Raw genomic sequence first — 27,145 nt, 5'->3', positions numbered from 1 at the left:
CTTGTTGAACCTCAAATCTTTTTTTTTTCTCCTGGAAAATTGTTTTGATGCCTACTAAATTTCTGACTCATGGCTGACCAGTGCAAGAATGTATAAAAGCTCCAAGAGAGGAATCGTCCTAAACTTTGACTTATGAGTCCAAAAATTCTTGATAAAAAGTAGAACTCAGAAGCTTTGTAAAACAAAGCTAAAGCTACTTTTAGTCAAGTCTATATGTGATTCTTCAGTGATGACTGCAGCAAGTCCAGAGGGTTGTCAAATAGGGACCACAATCACGTCTACCCAGAACGCCCTAACTCAAGCCAAAAGCAGGCCTCCGGAGTTGGTGTGTCATAGCTGTTATATCCAACATTATATATATATATATATAATTAATTAACTAATTATGTGATATTCAATATAAAGTTTATATAAAGTACTCAATATATTCAATATAAAGAGAAATTCAAGAGGAAAGCGTATTTAAGATAATTCCTACTATAGTTATGTTGACAATGTCGGATATGATATTTGGGAAATTATTCATACAAATGTAAAAGCAGTTAAGGAAGGATACAGAAAACCATTTAGAGTGAGAAGTATTGGTGCCAGTGTGTTACCCACATGCATTTCTTTGTTTTTCTGGAACACAGAAAACTCAGGGTTTGGAGTAAAAATAAAACATTTCCACGAAAGCAAGGTCATTTATTTAGAGCTGGTTTCATTTGCCATTTCTAATATGCTTTTTCATTTACTGTTGCTCTTTCAAACCCACCAGCTTTCATGTATTTCTTAGCCCACGCAATAGAAATATGAACTCTTTTTTTTAAATGCAATTAATATAGATGTGCTTAATGTGAACATTAAGAGGCACTTCCTTATGTATTTGTGCTGAATCTGTCTTTTCAGCTTTTTCATGTTGAGTGGGTATTCTAATTATCTGGACAGACCTTGTATCTTTTTATCAATGTATGACCATATCTTTCCAAAACATTTTTTCTTTGCTGCAAAGCACGCGTCCTGTGCCTCGGCGCTGTAACAGTCATCTGCCGGATGCTCCTAACTGCTTTCATGTTTCATAAAATAGTGTCTGTCCCAATACGCAGGCTACCTGAACAACCTTTAAAAAGTTCATGACATGGTGGATTCAGCATGATTCAGTCAAAACTTCATGTTACTCTGATTCTTCCTGATGTTCATATCAGCCACGTTTATATCAATCCTTACACATTTACATCAATGATAAAAATTTCAACTATTATTTTAGCTAAACTTTGAAATACAATGAATGTGGTGGGTTTGAAAGACACTGAAAGTAAAACATAGAAATGAGACATGAAAATGATTCTAAATTTATAAACTTAACAGTGAGCTTTTTATGGAAATGTTTCCTTTTAGGTTGATCCCTAAGCTCTCCCCCTTTTTTACTACACTTTGATACAGGCCTTTTATTGGATCCCCACAGATAAGAACTTAAAACGATCATTATCTTTCTTAAACTAATTTAATATTTTTATGAACAACATCCCAAACAGCGTATATTTATACTGTCAATATAACTGTGGGGGAAATATCTTACATAAGGTTTCCCCTTCTATGTTTCAATATACTGAATATGCAAGTGTTGGATACAATGCATGATGGGTAGTTTTTATCATGACCAGGTATGCATGAAGCTGTGATGACTGATTCGATGCAGCGATGATACGTCACCCTCGGAGGCCTGCCATTGGCTGATTCAGTGCTTGCGGGAGGGCATGATGGGTAAACATAATTGTAGTCCTTCATTTACAACACCGGGGACCCACTGCAGTCAGCAATGAAGGATCACACTTACACTCTGTTAAAAGTTTCTCAAGACCATTCTAAAGTCGTTTCATACACACTGGGGTAGATATGACTTGCTCAGATAATATGCAGGTCAGATCTGAGGGTTTTCCCAACTGAACACCCATGATGCACACAATGTGTGTGGAAAAACAGTTTATTTATACAATGAAACATCCATGTCATATTGACTGGGAGAACTGTCTATATGATACAGGACAACAGATAAGTGATAAAGATAACTCTCTGGGCCTCATAAATACCGTTCTGTAAGTCAGTGTCCCTGGTATAAGTTTAGGCTTCACAGGTCGAGGATGAAGCGGTCGACTTTCATCATGTACGCTGGTTTGAGGTAGCGCTGCAGTTCGCTTTTCTTCAGCCACACAAAGGGAGAATTTAGGGCTGCAGGGGGACCGCTGTCTGACAGAATGGCTTTGAAGAAGAACACCTTGGTTCCCACAGAGCTCTCCGTCCGAGCAGCTTTGGGCAGTTTATACTTGTACACTCCACAGGGGGCGTTGCTGAGGAAAGTCGCCTTGAAACCAGCTGCTGCGGAAAGAGAACAAGCTGTGAGCTGGAGACAAAAGGTGAGCGAAAGTACAGATGTTCCTAAACTTTAAGCAGCTGTACAGATCCTGTGATGCTGCAGTTGTATTTTGCTGTATTCCGCTGGATTATCAATCTTTGACTGCTTTAATTGAGTGTTATATTACCCTAATACCCTGTTTCTCATTCTCTACTCCGGCAACAATGCGTTTTTCTCAATTAAGTTTTAATCTAATATCATGTCATCTAAATCCCAGGGTCCCAGTTGGCTCAACATGCAGACTAAAGCATCAACACGGCCATGTTAGATTCAGTTCCCACTCAGTCCAGCTATATTAAAAATGGATCAACTCCTGCTACTGTAAGACACTTTTAATAAAACCCTCCACCGAGTGGCACATGTTAATGTGCCATTCAGCATTCCATCAATCACTGCCCTTAATAGGAAGTGATTGATGGGGTTGTCACATTAAAGGTTCATGAGCAATGTTGTCAAACTGTCGAAGATACACCGCCAGAGGTGTTTTATTTAAATGCTTGAGTGCTTAAAGGCTTCATTCCACCACATGCAGAAAAAAAAAAAAAATATGAAGAACCAGCCAGTTTTACAGCTGATGATAAATATCTTATGTGAGGGATCACTACAGGGTCACTGGATATAATATTTGTTCCATCCATTGCAAACTGTGACCTCTGACCTTTAACTTCCTCCCTAGCAGCAGCTTATAATGTGGCTGATTCATGAACTGAAGCCTAAACCTATAGCTGACATCAGAGGAGGTCTAAGTGGAGATCACAGCTTGGAACCAACCACTGGAATTTGATTGGTCTAAAAATGCTGTATATGTAAAAGAGTTGCAGGTTGGAGGTTTAAGGATGGATCGTCCCTCTTGTTGTGGATAATATAGACGATTACAATTTAAGTACCATGGAGCTATTTCAGATCAAATCGCATTAAACTTTAATGGTCCTTAAGATAAAACTGGGTCATTACAGCAAAAGACATTAGGATGCAGATTCAGTAGGAATGCAGCAAATGAAGCGTGTTGACAATAATACAACCTATAACAGCTGATATTTACAGTATGGATAGTACCTTATATCCTGCCCTAAGCAATGCTTTTGGGGTTAATTGAACTACATTATAGCCAATTTCCACATGCCCTCCTCGCTCTTCAATGTCCTCTCTCTTTTTTTCCCGTATTTTGATTTACAGTTAATGTTCAATTAAAAAATTCTAGACTTGAACATAAATTCAAGGTGTGGCAGTAAAGAACAGTGCTCTTTTAGTAAAGATGAAAATAAAACATTATTCATCATAAAGCATCGGGTCTCTGTCAGTTCATCTAAATATGATTTTAAGTGGCATTAGTGCATTGATATAATGAAAAAGAACATAATGCATTGACATAAATGAATATCAGTGGAGGAAATAGCATTCACACAGTTTCACAGATGTCCTGTTTTACTGTATTTTACAATTTACATGGAAAGCTGTGGACTTTGGACAAACTTGTTATAGGGATAGCTTGATTGCAGCGTGCTTTAAGAATATCTAGATTTTAACAAATAGAGAGAACAGTTGAAGGATATCACACAGACTTCTTTGTTCGGTTAAAGGGGTATTCCAGCAATTTAGTTTTGCACTTCCATAAAGCTGGGGGAGACAGGTTTTAAAAAGAACAGTCAAAATCAAAGCAGCTAGTCCGAGATATCCCTTTAAATATGGCTTTTATTAGGGATAACATTTGCTACTGTCTTTCACTGTAACAGTCTTGTTCACCTGGCATTTCTATTTTTGACAATTATGAACAGTATTTAGACCAAAAAAAAAAAAAAAAGGTCAAACAGACCTTTAATAAAACTCCTGTGCATAAGATGTAAGCATGTTCGAGTATCTATAAAAAAACTCTATAGGTTAAATGTAGTCTTATGCATATATTTACATACAATCACATAAAGGCTCTACACATGGGGGCTTTAAAAATCTGACATCAGCCAGTGTCTTCCACCTCTACAGACCACAGCCACAGAAAAAAAAAAAAAAAAAACTAAAAAAAAACCGACCCAGACGTGTTGTTATATTTGTCACCTTTTTCATTATAAATTAATTCAGAGTCAAATTTATTATATTCCAGAGTTAATAAATAGTAGGCATCTCTGCCTTATCACAGAAAGCAGTGAACTTTAGAATTGTTTTCAGGATAGTATGATTGCTGACTGCAGCCTGTTTAACTCTAAGGAATTGATGTCATGGCTCTTTGAGGTATGCCTTAATAATTCTGTGAATAAAGACGTTATGGATTATAGGGGGGAAATGTTGGCACCTCAACACATAATTGAAGGATAGAGATCCACCTCTCTGTTCAGTTCACTACTCTGTATTTTGCGTACATACATATATATAAGTGCTAAATCTACCCTTGAAGGTCCTATCTGTAGGATTTTAAAAGGCTTCTAATCTGGTAATTACAGTAATTTGAAAGATAATGGTATAATCATATTATAATTCTAAACATGGGGACTTTAAATATCTGATATCAGCTCATGTTGTCTATCTCCGACCACAGCTACAGAAAAAACTGCCTGGAAAACCTTACATGTTGTTAAGTTTTCTTTGCAACATTTCATTTTTCAGAGATTCAACAGAATTCACAGGAAAACACTGAATACTTGAAATATAATCTTAACCTTGAGATACTGAATATTAGCACAAAATATAATCAAAACCTGTTCGTGTTACCTGGCAGGGAGGCGAGGGCTCTCTCGGCTGTCTGTCGCAGCGTCTCTCCCTCCTGCCACTGAGTCTGAGGCAGCAGCCACAGCTTCCTGCTGCCGACCTGCTGCTCGGCCAGAAGAACCAGCGAGTCGGCCAGGCAGCGCTCCACGGAGGTCAGGTCCTCATCTACATCGGCTAAACAAGAGACGAGAGACAGGAGCGTCAGCTGTCTCTCTCTCTCTGAATATCGAGCTAAATTTATGCAAACTTTTGAAATGTCACAGGCAGTAAAATGAAAATTGGAAAGGCTGGAGCAAATAGATTTTCTAAATGCTAAAAAAACATTAGAATCCTGCACTGATAGTAACACAAGTCTCTCCCCTCACTGATGGTTTTACTTTAACTCAGCTGTATGAGATGCCCTCAGATGATCTAATTTTCTTTCCTGTTGTGTTTTGTATGAATGATTGGAGCAAGACAAGAGGATGAATACCTTAATATATCTCCTATAATTACATCTATTTGTGATATCTTAGTATATTTTCACATTGTGTATATTCTAGTTGAAAGATTTCATGCATTTCCTATTCTGACCTCTGACCCTCGGTGCTGGCTGGAAGTCCTTCAGCTTCTGCTCCCAGGAGTCTTCCAGGTCCTGAGCCAACACAATATCCTGGTCCCTGCTGTCGTCCTCTTCATCAGAGTCATAGTCGTCTGCCTGCTTACGACTCATCCTCTCAGCGTCCTCCAGCAGTCGCAGCTCGTGGTCCGACAGCAGGCTTTTCTCCAGCTCCATCTGAAATCAAGTCAGTGCAGGTCTCCCTGTCAAACTGCGGGACATTTTTCAATTTGGAAAGTCTTGCTGGGTGACAACAGATTATTGGGGTAGAGAAATATGGCTGACATTGACCCCTCATCCCTCCCTATGTCCTAGCTCAACATTAAACTACGACAGCTCATATCACCATATGTAAAAAACAGCAGAGGGTGTCTGCACAGATGTTCTACAAAATAAAATGTTAGTATCACAGAGCAATATGGACAAAATATACAGCAATGATAACAATTCTACATGAATCCATCATGTATGTAGAATGACACTTGAGAGCATGTGCACAAATTAGATTTTACTATATAGACTTTAAATGTAATAAGCATGATCAAACCGTGTTTTTGAAACATCTAATTTGTCTAAATGCGAGAGACTCTTAATTTTTCATTTATTATTAATTTAAGCAACAAAAGTGTTTAAACTCTAGTATTTCATCAGTATATCATCATTATTATAAAAGGAATAGGATAACAGTGATATACTGGAATTACTGCGCTGGGGCCTCCTCAAATATTCAGAGAAGTGTTTGAATCATATTGTAGCAGTTGTGAGTGATAAAAAGCATGGCCGGATTAAGCTCCTGAGGGGCCCCCCGGGCCCTGTTGAGCCACTAGTGGCCCCCACTGTACATGGCAGTTGCATTATTTCCACACTCAGCACTGTAGAGCTGGCATGATTAGTTGACTTATCAATTAGTAGACTGACAGCAACTTAATTGGAAACGATTTTGATAATTGATCAATTGTTTAAGTAACTTTTTAAGCAAAAATGCAAGAAATATATTTGAGTTGGTCAGACAAAACAAGACATCTGAATATGTTAACTGGGTCTTCAGAGAATGATTGACATTTTTCACTACTTTCTGACATTTTATACACTGAGCAATCAATCAGTTATTAAAGTTAATTATTGTCAGATGCACTGATAATGGAGACATGTGTTGGTTGCTACTTTACAGTTGTCCACTTCTCTAAGAATAATACTGCCTGGCTTTGTGTGTGTTACTTACCTGACACCGAAAAACTAAAAAGAAAATTGATAAAACTCTATAAAAGAAGTTTGCAAAATGTAAAGAAAAAGAATTAAGGTGCTAAAAAATTTAACACAGGGTCACTCTAGAAGACAAGAAGGTGTAAGACCAGTTATAGTTGATATTTCACTTTAGTCAAGCAAATGTCCAACAAATGTGCAGATCATGTTGGCAGAAATGACATGATAGCGGCGTATGCCAGGTTTTCGAAGGGTTACATCAAATTCTGCGACCTTCTGCAATTTTACCTGACCTGTAGGGTCACAGGTTTCTTCTGTAACACTGGGGTGGGACACGTGGGCATTTCTTCCTCTAACTGATCACCTGTGGTCCGCAATAGCTAATCAATCGTTTCGTTCCCCTCTACACCGCTGTCTGCTCCATTTGCAGCCCAACAAACGCACCTGCTGCATCATCCGGCTGAAACGCTGCTCTATCGGGCTGCTCTCCGCTGAAATGACCGGCAGCCTTTGCAGACACACCGCCGCCATCAAAGTCCACGGGGAACTCGCTCTTTCCGTCGTAATTTTGGCCTGCAAAGTCGCCCGACAAAGAGAAGTGCCAGAAAACTGACGGAACCCCGTGTTCCCAACCGACGTCCTGCTAAAACAAGACAGAAACTGTAACAGAGGCCAACTCGCCATCCTTCTACAAGGCGCAGCCATTTTCTTCTGCTACGTTCAGTGTAGATGCAAAAAATCGTGACGCTGGCAATTACTGAGGAAAACAAGCTGGAAGTCAGATTTTCAACCGCGTTATTCCCCTGACGACACCAGAATAAAAAACAAAAATATTAACGCTAGAGCCTGATATAAAGTGTTCTCTTGTCATTTCTCATTGGAGTTTGAGGCAGATTATTTTTTACACGATGGCTTCAAGTGAGTGTTCATTGTGATACCGTCAAATTTATGAGCGTTTACCAAGTGCGTGAAAGCAGCATTTTCCTACTTCTACCCAAAATCCTTTGCAGAAAAAACGAACAGTCTATTCTGATAAAAGTGGGGTAAGATTAAATTAATATACCCTTTTAAAAACAAAACACATCATTTAACGTGCTACATAAATATATTTCAATATTTAATAACTTAACACTCATATTTTACGATCAATTTTACAGGTTAAGCTTCTATTTGCTATTGTAATGATAATGTTAATATTACTTTACCACCCCTCAAAAATTACAGCTATTACTCGTCTTGTCTGGAAGTGCAGTACCTTCAATGTCACGTTTGTTGTGAGAAAAACAACTTTAAGACTGACAGCGAAATCGTTTATAAACCTAACGAATATGTATAAATTAAACTGTTTATTAGTTAGTTCTGTAAGTACTGTATGCCGACAGCTGGCTGCCTCTCTAAATGCAAATGGAAGCTCTCTGTAAGTGTTTCATTTGTTTTACTAGCATCCTTGTTAGCTAACGGCTAGTCTGCTGTTTGCAGATAGTTGTGCACCATGTCTTTAATTGTAAATCATGTCCAGAGCAGAGGTTAGTTTTCAACTAAAATGCAGTGCACGCTGGTTTATGAAGGTGCTGCCAATGAAATTCTGTGTCTCTAGATGCGGAAGCAGCGGCCTGCAGCGAACATTATGTAGCAGTGCTGTCAGACTTCAGCAGACCGCAGCATCCGCCACTGACTCTGGGAAAACCTCTAAAGACTTCAGGTCAGATTTCTACTACTTCCATTTGAACTTATGTGCAGTCTGCTGAGTAAGTGGAAGTACGACTCGCTGCAGAAGGGAAATGCTGATGAGATCACTGTTTTTAATACTGCAGCCATTTTCCTCCACTGCCCGGTCAGGACAGTTCACTGAGGTGGGGCGGAAAGAAGTTTGAGGAGTTACCAATCATTCACATTAAAGCCACATACAACAAGTAAGTAGAACCTGCAAAAGTGATAATAAAAAGGAAGATTTTTTACATTGTTAGTTAAATATTAAAGCCACACAGTAACTGTAATAAGTCCTCATTTATCTTCCTCACTTGCTATAGAAACATTAGCAAAGTGCAGTATTAAAATCTGTTCTCAGGAGGTTTATTATATTGAGGATATTGATATTGGGTGCTAAAAGTTTAATATGGATAAGATCATTTTGTTCTTCAAATCATTTGGGTTAGGTAAGTAGATACCATACTAGGGCGGACATGACAAGGGGGAAAAATGGGGAGCGGAAATAAAACTGAATAGTCAGTTTTCCAAAACAGACATTTTGAACCATTAAACGTGGGTCCAACTAATAACATCCCTAATTGCTGCCTTGCCATAAAGGCTGAACCGGAGCCATTATCAGTGCTATTAGTTCCAGCTGCGCGAGCCAAAACACTCATCCGTGTGACATTTATGAAGAACAATTCGGACGTTTGGCAGTTTTCAAACGTTTAAGTTGCCACCATCAGACTTCTGCAGAGCAGTTTTAAAAGCTTAGCTCTGTAAGAATACCAAAATGAGTTTTACATTTTCATGTCTCAGAAGAAGGGCTTCAGTCCCCAATAAATAATGCATAAGAGTATTTTATTAATGTAAAAGTAAGGTTATCAAATTGAAAATAAACAGTGGAATCAAATTTCTAGATTGATATTGACCCTGCTGAAATAAAAAAAGTTGGTAGACCACCAGAAGAAGATGGTGTAAATAATGTGGAGCCCTGCAGGGGACAACCTTCTTAGTAGCAGTTATGTGATGCAGTCAGATCAGTTGTGGGGGACATACAGCTTGTCATTAGTGTGACAGTGTATGAAATAAATCCTTCTTAGCATTTAAGAAATAAACTCACCAATCAGTTGCGAGTCAGTGGCCCAGTAAACTGGTCTGTCCTGTGCCAGCACACACATCCAACTGACAGACAGCGCGGGACAGTCGATGATCAGGACGTCCTGTGGAACAGAAGGCTTCAAGAACATCAAGAAGTCGACACCCATCGCCGCGCAGACTGCGGGCATCTCTGCTGCTGCGGTACGTTCTCACATGGTACTCTGACACTCATAACCAGTGTCTTGCTCAAAGGCGCTTGGACAACAAGGCACACGAAAAAGCTCATGTGGACTTTGTATTAGCCTGATTTAAGGTCCCACATCTTTTTCCTAGTAGTAAACACAGTGGCAAAATTAAGTTTGATCAAAGGGCTACCATAGTATATTGTCAAAAGGTGAAAAATACTCTGACTTTTACATGCTCTGGTTTTGGCTACAGATGAAAATAAAAAGATAAGACATTTAGCAAGAATATTGTCCCTTGTTTTGTCAGGGGTTAAAAAAATATCAGAAGGGTGCTGGTTAACCTGTACGTCAAGCTATTCTGTACTAAAGACTATATAATAGGCCTGGTCTTGTTGTATTTTTTGGCAATCTATAAAGGAGATATAATTACCAGGTCTTAGAAGTATTTGTACAGTGCATTGAAGTTAACTGAAAAAATATCCAAGATTGTTTATGGTTATTAATTACATCTATTAACCTCCATGGTTTGACATCTTCACTAATTTTAGCTACTGGAATGATTTTAAGTATCGCTATTTTGACCTTTATCATCTGCATCATTAATTTTCTCCAAATGCTTGAGTTCTGCCAGATGAAACTTGTTTAACTGTTCTGAACAGTACACTCGGATACTGTAGATGCTACACATTAATTCTCAGTGTGTCTCTTCGTCTGTACAGAAAGCCACAGCAAAGGGAATTACGTTTGTTCGTGTTTTGGTCAAAGGTCTTGGTCCTGGACGCCTGGTGAGTACATGAAGAAAATACAGTGTATTACTTCTTGTATTGTGTATTATTGCTTTGTGATCCCATTAGAGCGTATCTGCAGACCCCCAAAAAGTCTCCTTAAATTATTTTAAATCTTGTCACTCAACCTTTAAAAGTCTTTAATGTTGTTGCTGCTACAACTAGAGATTTTCATAACTGATTAATCTATCGATTATTTTTTCAATTAATAGTTTAGTCTATAAAATGTCAGAAAACAGCGATGGATTCTCCAGTGGTCTAAATGCGACATCTTCAGAGTGCTTATTTTGTCTGACCAACAGTCCAAAATCCTAAAGAGATTCCGTTTACACTGATACAAAACAGATTTGAAAACATTTGAAAAGCTGGAACTAGAAAATCCTTCATTTTGTCGTTCGATCAATTGATGAAATAATAAATTTGATAAATGTTTCAGCTCTACTTAAAACTTAAATATATTGGAAAGTCCACACTCTTCCTTTTTTTCGTTTAATTTGCAAAATTGGTTTTATATGTCAAAGTTACAGGCAAGCATGTGAAAGTTTAGAAAGTGTAAAGGCTCACCATGAAATCGTAACGGGATCAAAGTAAAACACGTTTTGCATCTTTTATTACTGACACTGTTGTGTGTTGATCTAATGGTGGGCAGCACAAATAAACCAGTCACTGCACAAAGAAACTAGCCTTCTAATTCATATCAGACTTTACAATGAGATCATTTAAGGCTTTTGAGGGAGCCACGGAAGTCTTGATCTGTTTCCCGTTTGTTTTGAGATTTATCTCTGTTGTGCAGTCTGCAATCAAAGGCTTGACCATGGGAGGCCTGGAGGTGGTATCGATCACTGACAACACCCCCGTGCCGCACAATGGATGCCGCCCGCGCAAAGCCAGAAGGATGTGATCTCCACGAGCCAGAATGCACTGCAACAGGAGGAAGCTGTTGTGTCGTAATATGATAATAAAGTATTTTGTTGTGTAACTTTGCTGGCTCCGAGCTGACCTTCCATAATTCATTTGCGGAAATAATTGCAGACGGTGTTATTAATGAGCGGAGAACAGGTTGTGTGAGTCCTCTGCTGTGACTGTTGACACATGAGTCAACCACAGGCACTGAGATGTTCATTAGTAGCCTGATGTTTGCAGACAACGCAGAAACAGACTGATGGCTCTGTGTAGGAAGAGAAAACAGCACAAGGTTTCACAACCACAACACTGTACAAGGCTGGTAGCCATGGCGATTGAAGCCTTGAACCTGGCCATGTTAGAGCCTTACTACACCGCTGAGCTCACAGGATCTCTCGCTCACACGCACAGAACACATGAAGCAAATTCAACCTTCTGGTATGAACAAAGTTCTCTTTATATTTTACATTAGCGAGCCAAACATCTGTTTAACATGATATAAATACAATAGTTGTAAAGCTCTGGGGGGAAAAATAGGTATTTACAGATGGGTAGTATGACAACTGTTCAAATTAGAACATTAAATAACAGACAAACATGCATCAAACCACTATCTGCATTTGAGACAGAAAACACTACAGTCAAAGACAGAACAGACTTCCGTTCATGTGCAGTACTGTTCTGGACTTCCATTCTTACCATCTCCTGTTTTACATCTTATTTTTTTTGGATGAAGTACAGTATGTCGTACTTCAAATATGATTACAGCGCTCCAGTTTTTTTTTTAAACCTTTGAAATCCAAGTAACTTATTCCAAACCTGTATAGAAACCTCGTGACCCCATAAGGAAAAAAAACTGGGTTGTCAGATGTTAAGTGCAACTGTCTGACACCATTTCCCTTTTACCATGCAAGTGCCCATGCAGGCACTTTAAAAAAAGAAATCACGACAGCTGAAATGACTAACAGGTCATGTGATGAGTACAGCAAAGCAGTGGTTTTTGCAGCAGAGTGTGTCCCCTCAACAAACTACCGGACGTTTGGCTATGATGTTTAATTACAAGCTCCTTTGGTTGAGCTGTGATTAATTATTTATGGAGCCCTATTTATAAAATAATGATATGAACTGAACAGAGTTTTTGGAAATGATATATTACAACATTAGACTAGCCTTCTAGTCTAATGTTAGAAGTTGGTGTAAAAGAGGTGAATCACATCAAGCCAAAGCAGGGTACCACTGCTTAAGAGAAGCTGGTTCTACGACAGAGATCAGGGCCAGAACACCATAGAGACAGCACTGAAACTGGCTGAATCGAGACTGTACTGATACACAGACTGATGGTAATTCACTGCATCCTCACATGCAAATGCTTCATTTAATCTTAACGCCTTTTTACAAACGTAGGTGCACACATGAAGAAAAACTAGCCCTTTATGAGCAACGCCTGACCCCGTTGCAGCTGGTTTGAGTTGAACAGTGATAGCCACTGCACACGCAATTTATCCTGCACCCTGTCTGACCCAAACAGTAGCAGTCGTGCGGCAGCCATGTATGTAAAATGTACGGAACTGCACTTTTGTTGTCCTGCTGTCAAGACTGGCTCCTCTCGTCTGCTGCAAAAGAGATTTCTGAACAAGAACTCATTAATGGTAACTGCACACAGAGCATTTTATGGATTTATCCTCATGTAGTAAATCCTTTGCGGTAGAAAAGCCTGAGATATAAGCAAAAGAGTAATACGCAAGCTAAATAAAACAAGTATGAAAATTGAATGGGGCCCTCTGTATTCTTGTTTTGTCAGCGCAGCAGCTGCTTTCTGCAATATCCAAACTGAAAGGTACTGCAATTTTCTTTCCTCAGAGATAAAAATCCTTCAGACGGCCCCCAAGTAAATCAAACCGGTGCTGCTGCTACTCAAGATCAAGAGCATTTTCAGAAAAAAGAAATACATTTTGTCTTTAAACTGAACAAATACTGAAAGGACTGATCTGTAATTTTTCAACCAAATAACTTTTGCTTTCATTTAGCCAGTCAAACTAACTCCGATTCCCATCAGGTGAACATGCAGTTTGGTGCAGAGCCTGTTGACCCACACACTAATGAAACAGTATCTGAAGGTTGTTCTTAACAACAATGCTGCTGAAGTTTCTTTGAGCAACACACTAAAATCCCTACCAGCTCCAGGCCAGCTGCTCTGTAGCTCTTAACCTAAAACTGATGTTGAAAAAATGTCCAGTACAGAAAATAGATTTTAAACACACTAGCTATACAAAAATACATTGCTTTATTTCAAATTGCAATGAAGTCCTTCCTTTAAACAAACATCTAAACTCTGGATCAGTCAAAACTCAAATCACCCATGTGAGATATCGTGGATTCCAACCAACAGGTCTGGGATTCCAGCTCCAGTCGCAGCTTTCCGACCCTAGCTTCCCTCATCTATGGGTCACCTAACATCAGCCACACATTCAACAACACATAATTAAAACAAAACTTGAGCATCAGAAGAGCAATGCGGATTCCAAACGAACACAAAACATAAATAACAGGTTGGATTATGTTACTGCAAATACATTTCTAAGAGTCTGATACACAGACAAAATAACACCAGAACAGCTGAAAGTTGATGATGAAAATCGAAAAAATGTAGTTTGAGGCTTTTAGGACAGCCTGGGAAGCCTTTTCAACAGGATTGGAAGAGCAGTAATGGGCGGCACACAAAACAAATGGTTTATATATATGTATATATGTATATATACATATATACACATATATATACTGTGTACATATATATACACTTTTATATTTAAGTATCATCACAGGCATTACAATCTGAAAACTGTAACACATTTCAACATCGGAGTCAACATCTACACTGATTATGTAGGCATTTGCACATCAGCACTGAATTTCTTTCAGAATCTTCTGGACTGTGCAGTTTGAAATGTTACAGTGACTGAACGCTACTGGAGAAGATTGTCGGTCTAATTCCCTTCTGGATGGGTTAAAGTGAACAAAGTGAAAAAGTTCTCAATAGCTAGTGTTTATGTTGCCTTGACAATGGCACGTAACTGCAGACTGTCCCAGTAAACCAGCCTTTGAGACTGCGTGTACTGTTTGAGTGTAAAGGAGTGTGGGGCTGAAAAACAAACTGCAGAATTTAATGACAAAGGAGCTCTGTATTTGATACAGCTCAAGCCTTTGGTGCCTGTTAAATATTGCACTTTGAAGGAGGGAGATGCAATGTGGAAGTTCAATATTAGAAGGACAAGGAGTGATCGTGCAGACAGCCCTCTCATTAGGAGCCAGAAAAGGGAAGATAGGTTGGCGCTGCAAGGTAAGGGCAGGAGTGGATCTGGTGAAGTGAAGGAGTATCAGAAAAGCCCCTGCTGAGGCGAGTGGAGGGTTTTCTATCACTTCCCCTGGAGGTTGCTGAGCTCCATGTCTTCCTTGCGGCGTTTTTGTTGGGTGAAGAGGGAGCTAAAGGGGTAGAGTTTGGCTTTGGCTGGGTAGCGCTGGCCAGCAATGTCCACCTCATAGTCCCCACGGTTGATGAAGTCTGGGGTGATGGGTGTGGGGAGCCCCTCTGGGCCTGGCGGCGGGGATACAAAGCCAAGGCAGACGTGGCGCTCCAGGGTGTAGCTGTAGGCGCTGCTGGTGGTCGTCCCGGCCAGCTGACTGTTACAGTAGATGGGCTCCCCCCACCACGGCCACAGGTCCAGCTCAGTGTCATGATCTTCTAGAACCAGCATGACGAACCGCCGAAAGACACCATCGTGACGCTGCTGCAGCAACGCCTCACGACCAAGGAAATCGGTGTCCTGATAGAGGTAGGAAGACAGGATGGGAGTAAAGGGAGAGAAGGGAGGGAGTGAAAGATGAGAAAAAGGAGAGATTAACAAGGGAGCACCGTTAAGTTATCGAGCCTACAAACAGCTAACATCAAACTTCAAACGCGACACGGCTCTGTTGGGATGAATGCAGGAGCAACAGCAAACCACAGCTTTTTAATTTCACATATTTTTTTCAGGAACACAATTCCGCTGATGACTGCTCATCTGAAAGCAATCAGTGGAACCACTTTTACACCGTGGTGTCCATTCATTAATACTTTGCTGACATTATGGATGTATGCAGCACACAGCACACCTGATGTTCCACTCTTTTCAAAATGTGACTGATGGTAAACTTAACCATTGCCAGTGTAAAAGTGCCACCTTTTTTTGCCTTCAGGTGCAGTCTGGTGACAGATTTTCCTCTCCATCCTGGCAAAGACTATGAGCTTTATGTTGAAGGTTTCAGTAAAGCAGATGGCATAGAACCTGTTATTATTCTGCTCCTCTCTCTCTTTCCAACCGTTTTAAAGGAAAAAAAAGGTCAAGTAAAACTTAACCGAGGGCTTCAAAAAGCATTATGTACATAATAATATAACTGACTGGAATACAGTGAATCTATACTCATATTGTTGTTGAATCTCTTCTTCACCAAAGTCACCTTGGTAACAGTGAAAAGTTGCTGTCGACTGAAACACCATATTGCTAAATGAAAAACGGCTTTTTGTAGCAGAAAACCAAGGGGAAGAATTCAGACTCTACACAGGCTGATATCATGCACTTTGATGTGGTTACACAGCTGAACTGGCAACAGACCGTGTCAAACTTAACCCTGAACTCTCGTCCACACTCCAGAGGGGTGGTGAAAGCATCGAGGTCCTGACCCCAGAAGGCAAAGAACTTCTCTATGCGTAGGCTGCGCAGCGCGTAGTACCCCGCATTACGAATCCCGTACTTCTGACCCACGGACATCACCTCGTTGTACACATGCAGTGCATACTGTAGGGAGCAGTGGAGAATACTACGGTTAGACTTGATGCACTGTACAGTATACACAGTAGCACTTTCTAAAAGCTTACAAACCATCCTGTGGAATGGTAACTAGATCATCTTTGTGTGTGTGCAGGTTGCACCTCTATGGGGATGTAGAGCATGAAACCGGGCTCCCCAGTGTGAGTCATACTCATCACTCTGATCCCGTTGGCATAGCCCACACTCATCTCCTGTAAACATATACACACATACGTGGTCAGTTACTATTCCTGCCAATGTCAGGATAGTCACGGGGCATTAACAGTTACTTGTGCTACTATTAGCAGTACTTCCAATATTACAGCCACAGGTGCAACCGAACGAACTGCTGCTACTACTTCAGCTACTTTACCAATGAATCTTACAAAATCACTATTATTATTACTCTATTAATGTATTGTAACTAGCCATTGTTTCCTACCTTACAGAACATGGAGGGGAAGTGGTCGGGTGTCATGGAAACATATGACAGCTCTGCCAAAACATCCATTGCACGGGGTCCAATAATATTTAAAGCTTTGGGTAAGAGATCAGAGTTATAAACATTTTTATATGTAATGTATAAATTATATTTTGGACATGTAATTAACCACAGACTTGGTCCCACTACTGTCTGATTTCACTAACTAACTAATCCAAAATCAGGTCGCTTAAATAACTGCATTAAGAGAAGAAAGTGGATGTGTGATGCTGGTGCATTGCTTCCACTCTACTGGCAACCAACACTGGAAGACCTCAGCAATGGTGCTGTGCACTTACCTGTGTACTTCCAGCTGACATCCTCTAGGTGGAGGTGTGGGTCATTGGGCATGTGTTTCTTAATCCAGGACCAACAGTGGACCTGCTGGTCTGTCGGGGAGATGATGAAAAAGCTGGACAGGGGACAAAAATGTGAGTTGTTTTAAATGGTCATTATAAACTTCCTGTGTATACTGTTATTCTCAAGGCATTTCAAACCTGTTCTTGCTGAGGCGGACCACACTGCAGTCGTTCTCATAGCCTCCCCTCTCATTCAACATGCCGGTGTGGATGATGTGTCCAACAGGAACATCCAGGTCATTGGCACACAGATGTTGCAGCAGCTCCAGGGCCTGATCTCCTGTCGACTGAGACAACGGGACAGACAGACAGATGGTTTGACTTGGAAAACCTGAAAAACACATGCTGACATCCCTGACTGGGTGTGACGAGAAGAGCGATGTATGCTTGTAGGTTTAAGCCACAGAGTAATCTGTCCTGTGTGATCCAGTGTTGATTAACCCTTGTCCACACTGCATCATGACTCACAGCCAGTTCAAACTTAGTGAAGGAGGACATGTCAATGACACAGACGGCCTCTTTGCAGCATTTCACTTCTGCTCCAACGATGTCAAACCAGTCTGGTTTGTAGAAGGTCTTACTCTGGTCCAGAGATAGCAGATCTACAAACACATACATATATAATACCTGCATTAGACCAGACATGCTTTATGGAAAATATAGTTCATGTGCTGTGTAGGCTTGAGAATTACACTAGATGATTTCATTCATTACACTTCATTAGATTCAAATTCCCCACCTCCTACTATGAAATCTACAATACAGGAGCTCTTAAACTCCTTTAAACCTGTGAAAAGGTTTCTAGAGCAAGAGCTTATGAGCAGCCTTTTCCAATTGAAACTTCCCAAATCAGACAATAAGAAAATGCAGCACAGCATTTTAGGGAAATCATCTGTTTGATAAAAGCCACAAAAGCATGTCTACAGTACACTCAGTCTTTCAGTGAACAATATTAACCATAAATAGTTTAAGAAGCCAGCTGTATACAAGTGATTATCAATATTGTGATATCATTATCAACGGTCAACGGGGTTTTATTCCAAACAAGCAGCATGTGATTTCACTGTTTTGTACACTTTCTGCCAGAGAGGAGGGAACTGCTCTTGAGAGTGTAGTAAGATAATGTCATTTTTGGTTGTTTTATTAGGAAAACCTAGTTTCTCTTAAGCCATGATGGCTAATGACTGTTGCTTACCACACTACCCAGGATTTTAAAACTCACTTCCAACTTCTAGCTAGAACATTCTACTGCTGTTAACCATTATAGACTCAGACACATTTATCAGCAGCCACCTGTGAAATACTGGTCACACCATTACTTTGCTAAGTTTACTTAAGCAGGCACTTTCAAAATAAAGCAACCAAACTTCCAGGTTGTCCTCTAACAGAACATATAGTTCAACGTTACTGGTTTTATGTAAACTCTACTGGTAGCCTAATATCAGTGCATATATCACCTGAACATACGAAGAATTACATCTACACTTACTGACCCGTACTGTATTTGAAAACTCTGTTCTTAATTAATTTAATTTAAAAAAAATATTTTTGAGGCTCACTTGAGACTTCAAGATACAGCGAATGTAGGTTGTAGTATTGCTATTCAGTAAGCTTTACCTTTCCCTGGAGGAACAAAGTATTTGGGCCTTTCAAAGCCATGTTTCTCCATCCAGCGAGCTCCCTGGGTGTCCAGACGGTCATACAGAGGACTGGTCCTTAGCTGACGCCCAGTCTGGAAGTCCCAGCGAGGAACCTTCAGTTCATACAGCAGGGCTAGACACAATTCATACAATAATTAGCACCTTTAAGGTAATTATTCTGATGGCATACCTTATTGGTTCCCAAAAAAAAAAAAATGAGACAATCCCAGAAATAAAAATTGGAGCAGATCAGTAAATTCTCTACTTACAGGCTTAAAATTGATCCTCTTTAAATCCTGGTTTCATGCCTGAGAGGAAAGTTTTGAAATACAGAATACTGCTTTTCCCTGAGCATGACCTTTGATGTTTGAATGACAAGTTATTAACTTGCCAATTAGACTTGAGTGAATGGGTCAATTATTCAGTGTCATTTTATTATTATCTTTAACAGATGATAAAAGATTAAGATAGTTTAAATAGCTTAACCAGCCTGTTGCAATACAAATGACTGCAGCATATTTCTTCCTTAAGTGATTCACTAATTAATCACTACAGTTAAAAAAGTTTACTACTCACGCATGACTTCCATTACTCTGTGCCTCAGGAAGGTTCGGCTACTCTGAAGGTTACCAAAGCGTTTGATGTCCAGTGGCCAGACGTTGGCAGTGGGGTAGCCATAGGTCATCCACTCTGCCAGGTACCTTAACACCAAAGCACACAAACATGCCATTTGTGCTTCATTGTAATGCAATCAATACATACCCAGATCACAATGCTGATCACTGCCATTAAGAAACTGACTGAATTATTTTCTGAGTAAAAGATATTTCAGTCGCAGTCCTAAATAATGTCTTCAGGTGTAGAATACAGTGCAGTCTTGCTTGTCCACACACATACCATAGCCTATCCTCTAGCAAATACATTTATACCCATGCTTACTTGCCAGCTCCTCCAGCGAAAGCCAGACCAGAGGAGTTCATCCCCGCCAGCACGTAGTAGCCAGAGACACCCGGCGTCTCCCCCATGAGACAGCGCATATCCGGGGTGAAGGACTCCGGACAGTTGACCAGCTGATGGATCTCAGCTGACTCTAGACTAGGCATTCTCCTCAGCAGAGCACTGAGCATTGGCTCTGCGGGTAGAAGACAGTAGGGTCGATATACATTTTCTTTTTAGAAATTCCCTAAAATGTCCAAATCACCGTATTGCATTTTAAACAAGACTTGCATATAATTATCATGAACAAACCATTTCATGATAAAGGCAACTATGACTGAACGGTACTGTAAGCCTCAGCATTTCTAAACAGTCAAGGCAACATTTCCCATAAACAACACCGCTTCCTAACACAACACGAGGCTGCTACTATTGTCTCTGGCATTACTGAAAAACAAAACCAAAGAAAAATACTGGAGATGGCTTTCAATGCCTTTTGATCAACCACCACCCTACCCAAACCATCTACTATTGCGAAAAAAGACTCAACAACTTAAAACTCCTATTGCACAGCAGGAACTACAACCGCTTCCCATGTTGTGCCAAAAACAGTCCAGCAGGTTTTCTTACATGAAAGCAGACCCGGGGCAACAATGTGAGGTGCAATTATGTAAGACATGTAAAACACCATAATATAAGGGATAATTATAGTGTTTCTACTGTTTCCCAGCCATAAGGGAGCTTTCCTTCAAAGTAATACATATTTATAATGTGAGTTGGTGTTCAATCTTATACCTTTTATTCATATTCATTCGTGAAACACTTTTTTTTCAAGTACTACTTTTAAAATACAATATGCAAATATGAAAAATAACTGGAATAACAACTGTAGAACAACCCATGAGAGATTAGTCTGACTCTGTGCATTGCTGCGGTTCAGGGATAGTTGGTGATATACTGCTCTCTTTACGACAACCTGTCAAGCTGCATGAGGAATCTCAGATTACTAGCAGATGGCCAAGGCCACAGAACAGGTGTGTGTGTGTGTGTGTGTGTCTGTTTACATGTTTATTGAGAGGTGTACTTTGAACTGAACAATGTAGGACATTTCTTACAGTTTAAGTTTATATATAGACACACACACACACACACACACATACATATACGTGCATACACACAGACGTATATAAAAATGCAACTGAAAAAATCTAGGGCCATCAGTATGGAAATTATATTGGACTGTGTAAACAAGCAGAATCAAGCTATACTATACAGTAGAGTGTGTCCATATTACACAATCATCTAAAACAACAAAAACCAATTATACTGTATAAATGTAATGCTCTTTCTATTCTTTGGGATGTAACAGCACATGTTATGTTAGAATAAATTACTTTAGAAACACCGGTGAAGTGCAACTGATACACCTGACTGTTATGCAGAGACAAAACACACCTTGTGTCTATGCTACATTATTGACAGCTAAGTGGATCAAGTCGTGTTTGCCTTGTCAGAAACTAATTTGTCTCTTTGCAACTGATTAAAATTAAATGAATGAAACTAAGTTAAAATATACAAAAAAATTTCCATTTAATTCAGGTCGGCTGATTTTTGTCTCCTATTAAATGTGGATGACTAGAAAATATGGCATTGTGACATTTCTTTTACATTTGGCCAGTTATCTATCAAACTACAAATTATGCCCAGGAATGACAATGCATGCCAAACAGCTGTTTCTTTCTTTTTTTTTTTCAAGCTTATTTAAAGCTACTTCCCCTTTCTCCCCCTCATTGTGGCCTCCCCTCCCTCCCTCTTTCTTTTACCAAAGTGGTCCCAGTCCTCCTGCATGTTCTGGATTTCCAGCTGGTTGCGGCCCTCAGTGAAGATGGGTTTGGGGTTCTTCTCAAAGCCCCCCGATAGAACACCTCCCTGCCATGGCCGAGCATATATCCTGCCATCCATATCAATCACCACTAGAGACAAGACACAAGTCAGTTAGATCACCTTCTCTGGGCTTGTTTGTAGCCAACCTGTAAATAATGATTTTCTTTGTATAAAAAAGGTACATAATATATATAATCAGTATATTATCAATTATCACAGGGAGCCAAATGGCAGAATCAACAGACACCCTATACCCCCCCTCTCTCTCTCTCTCTCAAACACACACCCACACACATTCAATCTGCAAAGACACGACAATCAAGGGAAGTTAGATTCCAAGGTGTATTTCAAGAAGCGTTCCTTCTTCAGTCTATAAATGCATTTAACATTGTTGGTACTAACCTACACTCCACTGTAGTGATGGTGAAACTAGTCATTAAATGGAGGTGTTGGCTATAGAAATATGCTGTAAGTTTACATGTGCAAATTGTCCAATAATGGCATTCAATGATCAATCACAGATCAGACTTCAACTTATGTCACTGGGTGTCAACTAGAGACTTCATTTTAAAAGGCTGGGCAACGCTTGTTGCAGTATTATACTGCGCAATACATCTTCTCTATTACAGACATAATTTTTATCTAGCAGAACAGAGTAAGTGATTGGAATTTAAAATCCAATAGTTACTGCGCCTGCCACAAGATTAAGTTAATTTTCCTGTGAGTTCAATGTGTGAGACCTGGAGTGCTGGGTGAAAGTGGCTCCTGGAGAGGTTTTGTGAGGAGGTAGAAGTGTTCACAGCCATGAAGAGGAACCGACACCTTCATCTCACTAGCCTGGCCCAGCTCGTAGGCCCACTGGAGCAGAAACAGACGGAACAAATATGTCTATCTGCTGCTAAGATGACAGGTATATTGACCATACCAACCAATCAAATAAGATTAGCTATTTACATTAGGGACTCAGACTCAAAACTAGGGGCTAAGGCTCACTTCAGCCTCCCCCATTAAAGTGGCAACTGGCTCCACTACCCAATTAAGAATGATACCCAAGTAATTTCCTGTGGGAGACACTGCAATCTGTCATGCAAGTCCTCCGAAAGTTTACTCATACTGTGTTTATCTATTGGTGCAATGTAGGTAAGGTGGGTAGGTTTTACATTGAATCAATGCAGAAATAAAGGTAATTCATGAATGTTTACAAAGGTTTTCCCTCACAAACTCTCCAATTTAAGCTTGCACTGGGATTTGTTGAGGCTGATTTGTATCCCACAATCCCACTCCGAGGTTTACCTGTCCAGCACAGTTGACGAAATATTCACACTCAATGGAGCCCCGGTCAGTCTCCACTGCCATCACATGACCCTTCTCCACCAGAACCTGCTGAACACTGGTCCGCTCCAGGATCTGAACCCCTGGACAGGATGAGAAATACGAGGAGATGTAGGAAGAGCCAAACGGAGGAAAGGGAGGAGGATGGAAGGAGGAGGTGACAATGAAGAGGAGGATGAGCAGAGGGAGACAAAAAAGTAAAATGGATTCAATTAAAAGGCTATCAGTACTGTTGGTTAAAAATTTCCTAAAGTAGTCCATTAATGGTCTATCAAGGCAAGTTTTGAGTTACCTTGTCCAGCAGCAGCCACAGCCAAGGCATGGTTAACTTCAGTTGGAGACACGACAGCATCTGCAGGGAGGTGGAGTGCCCCTACCAGGTCATGGATGTTAATAAGAGGGTGAAGTTTGGCCACCTCCTTAGGTTTAATGATGTTACAGCTTATCCCCATGACCCTGAGAATAGAGTATTTGAGATAGAGACGAAGACTTAATAATAATACAGAGTTTATAGTTTAAATGCCCTACATATTTAAAGTGGTTCCAGACCTCTGAATCATTTGAATCTCTGAACAGATCAGAAGTTTGGGCTCAGAGCCTCTTTGCGACTTGACAGAGATTGGCCAGTTTTGCAAAGAAGTGTGAGAAAAAGTTCTGTGTCTAGTATTGCTACTAAATATTGATTAGAAGTTTTGGGTTCTTACTTTAGTCGGGATGCCAGGCGCTTCAGAGAGATGAAGCGATCCTGATTTTGAGCCAGACACAAAGACCCTGTCTTCACATAGCCTGAAACATATGACATACACATGGTATAAACACATAAATGTTCAAATGGTGGTAAATTAGATTAAAAACAATAAAATAAAATAAAGAGCAGGTAGTCATATTCATCTTGAAAATGTTTAAGTTACTTCTGATTAGAGGGTATTAACGTTCTTTTTTTTCATAGAAATTTCATAACTTAACCGAGTCCCAAATGGTTGACTCTATCTAAGCATTGGCCTTGCAAGGTTCGGGGTGTTTTAAAACAGTACATGGACTGTTGAGCCATTTTCAACCCATGAAATGCCGATTTTTAGACTTTTCATAAGAAATGTCAATATCAACACCAGCATTGATGTGTTTCATCACAGTACAGTCATATCATTTAGTTTGCAGCTCAAAAAACATGTTTAAGTTTGTAATACCTCTTTAAATATGAGTGAAAGCAAACCATGTCAAAGTGGCTGACCTGTTTTGATCCCTGTCTCCTCCTCCAGCTTCTGATATAGACTATTGGAGTAGTTGGCCATCTGACACTCAATAGAAATAGGCTTGGCCACGCTGACAATGCCAGCACATAGTCTGGTTGTTCCTGCACCGAGTCTGCCAACAGGATAACAGGACAGGAAATATACTGTAGCATTAGCAGACCAATATAAAACTGACAACTCTTTTTACTGATCCACTATGGCCTCCTAATGTAGAGTCTGTCATTATTCATCCCCCTCCACAAGGACTTAAGAAATCAGGGTTGTCAAGGGGTTCCCAGGACATGAATCTCACCTGCCCTGCTCCAGAAGCACAATGTCAGTCCAGCCCAGTTTGGCAAGGTGGTAAGCGACTGATGTTCCCACAATACCTCCTCCACAGATAACCACCCGGGCCTGGCTTGGCAGTGGGAGCGGCGGAGAGTCTACACTGACAGCCAAGCAGTGGGGTGACGTCCAGAGGGCCCTGCCGGCCAATCTGTACCCCGTGTGGGGAAGTAGGAGCCTGGGGAGCAGGACAGGGGACAAAGCCCTGGAGCTCCGCACACAGCTGCACATAGCTGTGCTCTCTGTAACCACATACACACAAACACACAGCCTCACATACTGGTCATGTATTCAGAACTCAAGGTTACCAAAAGGGTAACTTAAACTGTCAAAACTGCACGTTACTATCTAATCTTTATAAGGTTACATGAAATTGCAGTGTTAATCTTAATTCAACTGTAGTTTTTAAGGGACCACGAATGCTATTCATCAAGTTGTTGTATTTAGTTCAACTCACGCAGGATGACATTAAATACAACATACAACACTTAAAGTGGTGAAGACGGGGCCTGGGAAACCAGCATGGTTAACCTGCAATAGTCCTTCAGCTTTCACAATTATATTTCAGACTGAGGTTAGCTCTCAATGATCGCTGGAGTTATACCTTTAGTGGCACAGCTAGCTTTAGCTTGCGGTACGTTAAATTATATTGGAATTTAGATGTATAGAGCCTTGGCTGACTTTTGGATTGTTAAAGTTTCGTAAAAGTTTTCTGACATTTTCGTTTCTCTGAGCTCCTAGGGTACCAGTTAGCATTAGACGTACTGTAGCTAGCGAACGTAGCTTAGGCTATCGACAATCTAGCTAATGTTGCTTATTTAGCTACGCCAGTAGCTCAACGTCAACCGTATTGAGAAAATGTTTGCCTTGGTGCTTCTCTCGTTGTTTGTGACGACAGAAGACTCACGGAATCAGCCAAGTTCAGACGTTGGGATATTTTAATGGCAGCAGTGAGCACCAGTGACTGGGTGATACGACAGAAAGTCTTGTTTGGGTGCAGCTGCAGCAACAATTAGTACCTATGTCAAACTGGCTTCAATAACAAGCGAAACTTCCGGTCTAAACCTTCACAATGAAGTTCCTTCAGACTGTTCGACTGTTTCTTGTAATGAGGTAACAAGTTAACAAGCAGCCGGCTAACGTGTAATTAATCTACTGGCGTCGTTAAAATCGGAGACAGATCTATTAAATAATTTCAGGTGTCTTTTTTTTAATATATTTTATATCCAATTTGCCAAAAAAATCAACTAGGTATCTTTGAAAACTCGGGAATCGCCTTAGAACTCAAAATAAGGCTCATGTACCCACTGATGAGTATTGGGTTGTAACCCTTGTGTCCTGTTAACCGGTCAAACTGAGATTCATTATCACAACCACGTATCAGCATTGGACATGTCCTATCCAAGAATATCAGTGGCGCCGTGCGGTGAACACACTCACGAGTGTCAGCAGCATGTAACAAAATGCGACAGTATGTGCAGGTAGGAGGAGTGACCACTGAGGGGCGCTGCTTGCAATGGAAAGAGCTTGTGGGCACTGCGCTGCCTGCGTAGTGGCTGCAGCGTTTAAAGTGAAACCCTGAGTGATAAACGAGCTCCCCTGCATCCATACTCACAAAGGGGAAGAAATATAACTTGTTCTCGGAGGTACTTCTGGCGAGGATGTTTTCATGACGCCTCAGCGTAGAGCTAACACACCAGAACAGAAAACAGCATGGAAGGTTGCTTTCTCTTTTCTGGCAATTCATTTCTGACCTGGGCAGTTATTTTTTTTATTCAAAAACAAGTGCATCTCCACATTCAGACAGCGGAAGAGGCAACAGATAGGCTATGTATCGTAGCATAAATCTCTTGAGATTTTACTTGTATGGCAGTAACAAACTTTTCTGTCATCATTAATATACACTAATTTACCAATTTGGTTTCACTTTCTAAAGACTCACCCTTGATAAAGGGGTTATGAGTTGTAATAAGGGCCTCATTACTGGTTAATACATCTTGCTACCCATGCTTTATAGATTAGTTATAAGCCATTAATATGAACAAATTTCTGTGTTGCCAGGCTGTGAAAAATGTGTCCTTTTAGCGCTTAACTTCATTATGTAAACGTTGTCATATTTTATATTTCCTGTTTTATTTTGGTGTCACTAACCCGTCTCTAGTGTTGCAGGATCCACTTCCTGCCCTCATGTGTCTCCTGCTGCTGCGATACCTGCCCTGACCTAATGTGTTGCACCTGTGTCTCATTGTCCCCCCTCTCCTAGTGTATTTAGTCTCTGTGCTCCCTTCCCTCTGTGCTAGTTTGTCTTCGTTCCTTGTGGCAAGCGTTCTAGCTGTTTATCCCTAGTGTTAGTCTTCCTGGTTTCCTGTGATCTTTGCTTAGTTTTATGACCTTGCCTTTTTGCTCAGCCCTTTGGATGTTGTTTGTCTTCTCTGACTGCCTCCCTTTGTACTGACAAAGTGTAGACTATTCCTGTGAAAGGAGTAGCATTGGAGTCCTCTGCATTGTGGTGTCAGTCTTTAAGTTTGACCTCTGA

General features: G+C 40.4%; 3 protein-coding genes across 9 annotated transcripts; 1 reads left to right on the top strand and 2 right to left on the bottom strand.

Moving 5' to 3' along the window:
• Positions 1 to 1,947: 1,947 nt before the first annotated feature.
• Positions 1,948 to 7,860, bottom strand: mrpl46 (mitochondrial ribosomal protein L46). 3 transcript variants are annotated; one of them, XM_040144829.1, is made up of 4 exons: positions 7,338 to 7,860; positions 5,666 to 5,867; positions 5,096 to 5,266; positions 1,948 to 2,352 (listed from the first exon to the last, which is right to left on the bottom strand). In XM_040144829.1, exons 1-4 carry the CDS (start codon positions 7,596 to 7,598, stop codon positions 2,108 to 2,110), a joined length of 879 nt encoding a protein of 292 aa, XP_040000763.1. In that variant the 5' UTR covers positions 7,599 to 7,860; the 3' UTR covers positions 1,948 to 2,107. The 3 variants fall into 3 exon arrangements, with proteins under 3 accessions (XP_040000763.1, XP_040000705.1, XP_040000843.1); XM_040144771.1 differs by having other exon boundaries at positions 1,948 to 2,355; positions 7,338 to 7,859; XM_040144909.1 differs by lacking the exon at positions 7,338 to 7,860 and adding an exon at positions 7,187 to 7,312 and having other exon boundaries at positions 1,948 to 2,355.
• Positions 7,598 to 11,636, top strand: mrps11 (mitochondrial ribosomal protein S11). Of its 2 annotated transcripts, none has more exons than XM_040145124.1 (6): positions 7,598 to 7,936; positions 8,491 to 8,595; positions 8,708 to 8,806; positions 9,755 to 9,884; positions 10,588 to 10,653; positions 11,447 to 11,636. In XM_040145124.1, the coding sequence occupies exons 1-6, from the start codon at positions 7,842 to 7,844 to the stop codon at positions 11,552 to 11,554; spliced, it is 603 nt and encodes a 200-aa protein (XP_040001058.1). In that variant the 5' UTR covers positions 7,598 to 7,841; the 3' UTR covers positions 11,555 to 11,636. The 2 variants fall into 2 exon arrangements, with proteins under 2 accessions (XP_040001058.1, XP_040000972.1); XM_040145038.1 differs by lacking the exon at positions 7,598 to 7,936 and adding an exon at positions 8,112 to 8,310.
• Positions 11,637 to 11,989: 353 nt separating this feature from the next.
• Positions 11,990 to 25,655, bottom strand: pdpr (pyruvate dehydrogenase phosphatase regulatory subunit). 4 transcript variants are annotated; one of them, XM_040144590.1, is made up of 18 exons: positions 25,476 to 25,655; positions 24,578 to 24,851; positions 24,264 to 24,397; positions 23,737 to 23,818; positions 23,325 to 23,488; positions 22,994 to 23,115; positions 22,441 to 22,558; positions 21,640 to 21,789; positions 19,820 to 20,012; positions 19,457 to 19,581; positions 18,858 to 19,013; positions 17,709 to 17,842; positions 17,379 to 17,527; positions 17,181 to 17,293; positions 16,843 to 16,937; positions 16,523 to 16,612; positions 16,221 to 16,388; positions 11,990 to 15,377 (listed from the first exon to the last, which is right to left on the bottom strand). In XM_040144590.1, exons 2-18 carry the CDS (start codon positions 24,838 to 24,840, stop codon positions 14,970 to 14,972), a joined length of 2,664 nt encoding a protein of 887 aa, XP_040000524.1. In that variant the 5' UTR covers positions 24,841 to 24,851; positions 25,476 to 25,655; the 3' UTR covers positions 11,990 to 14,969. The 4 variants fall into 4 exon arrangements, with proteins under 4 accessions (XP_040000524.1, XP_040000363.1, XP_040000438.1 ...); XM_040144429.1 differs by having other exon boundaries at positions 16,206 to 16,388; positions 25,476 to 25,654; XM_040144504.1 differs by having other exon boundaries at positions 16,206 to 16,388; positions 25,517 to 25,654.
• Between the last annotated feature and the right edge of the window lie 1,490 nt (positions 25,656 to 27,145).

This window comes from Xiphias gladius, chromosome 1, assembly GCF_016859285.1.
Source record: "Xiphias gladius isolate SHS-SW01 ecotype Sanya breed wild chromosome 1, ASM1685928v1, whole genome shotgun sequence".
In the NCBI taxonomy this organism is placed as follows: Eukaryota; Metazoa; Chordata; class Actinopteri; order Istiophoriformes; family Xiphiidae; genus Xiphias; species Xiphias gladius.
Note: the sequence above shows the minus strand (reverse complement) of the source record. Positions and strands in the feature narration are given on the sequence as shown.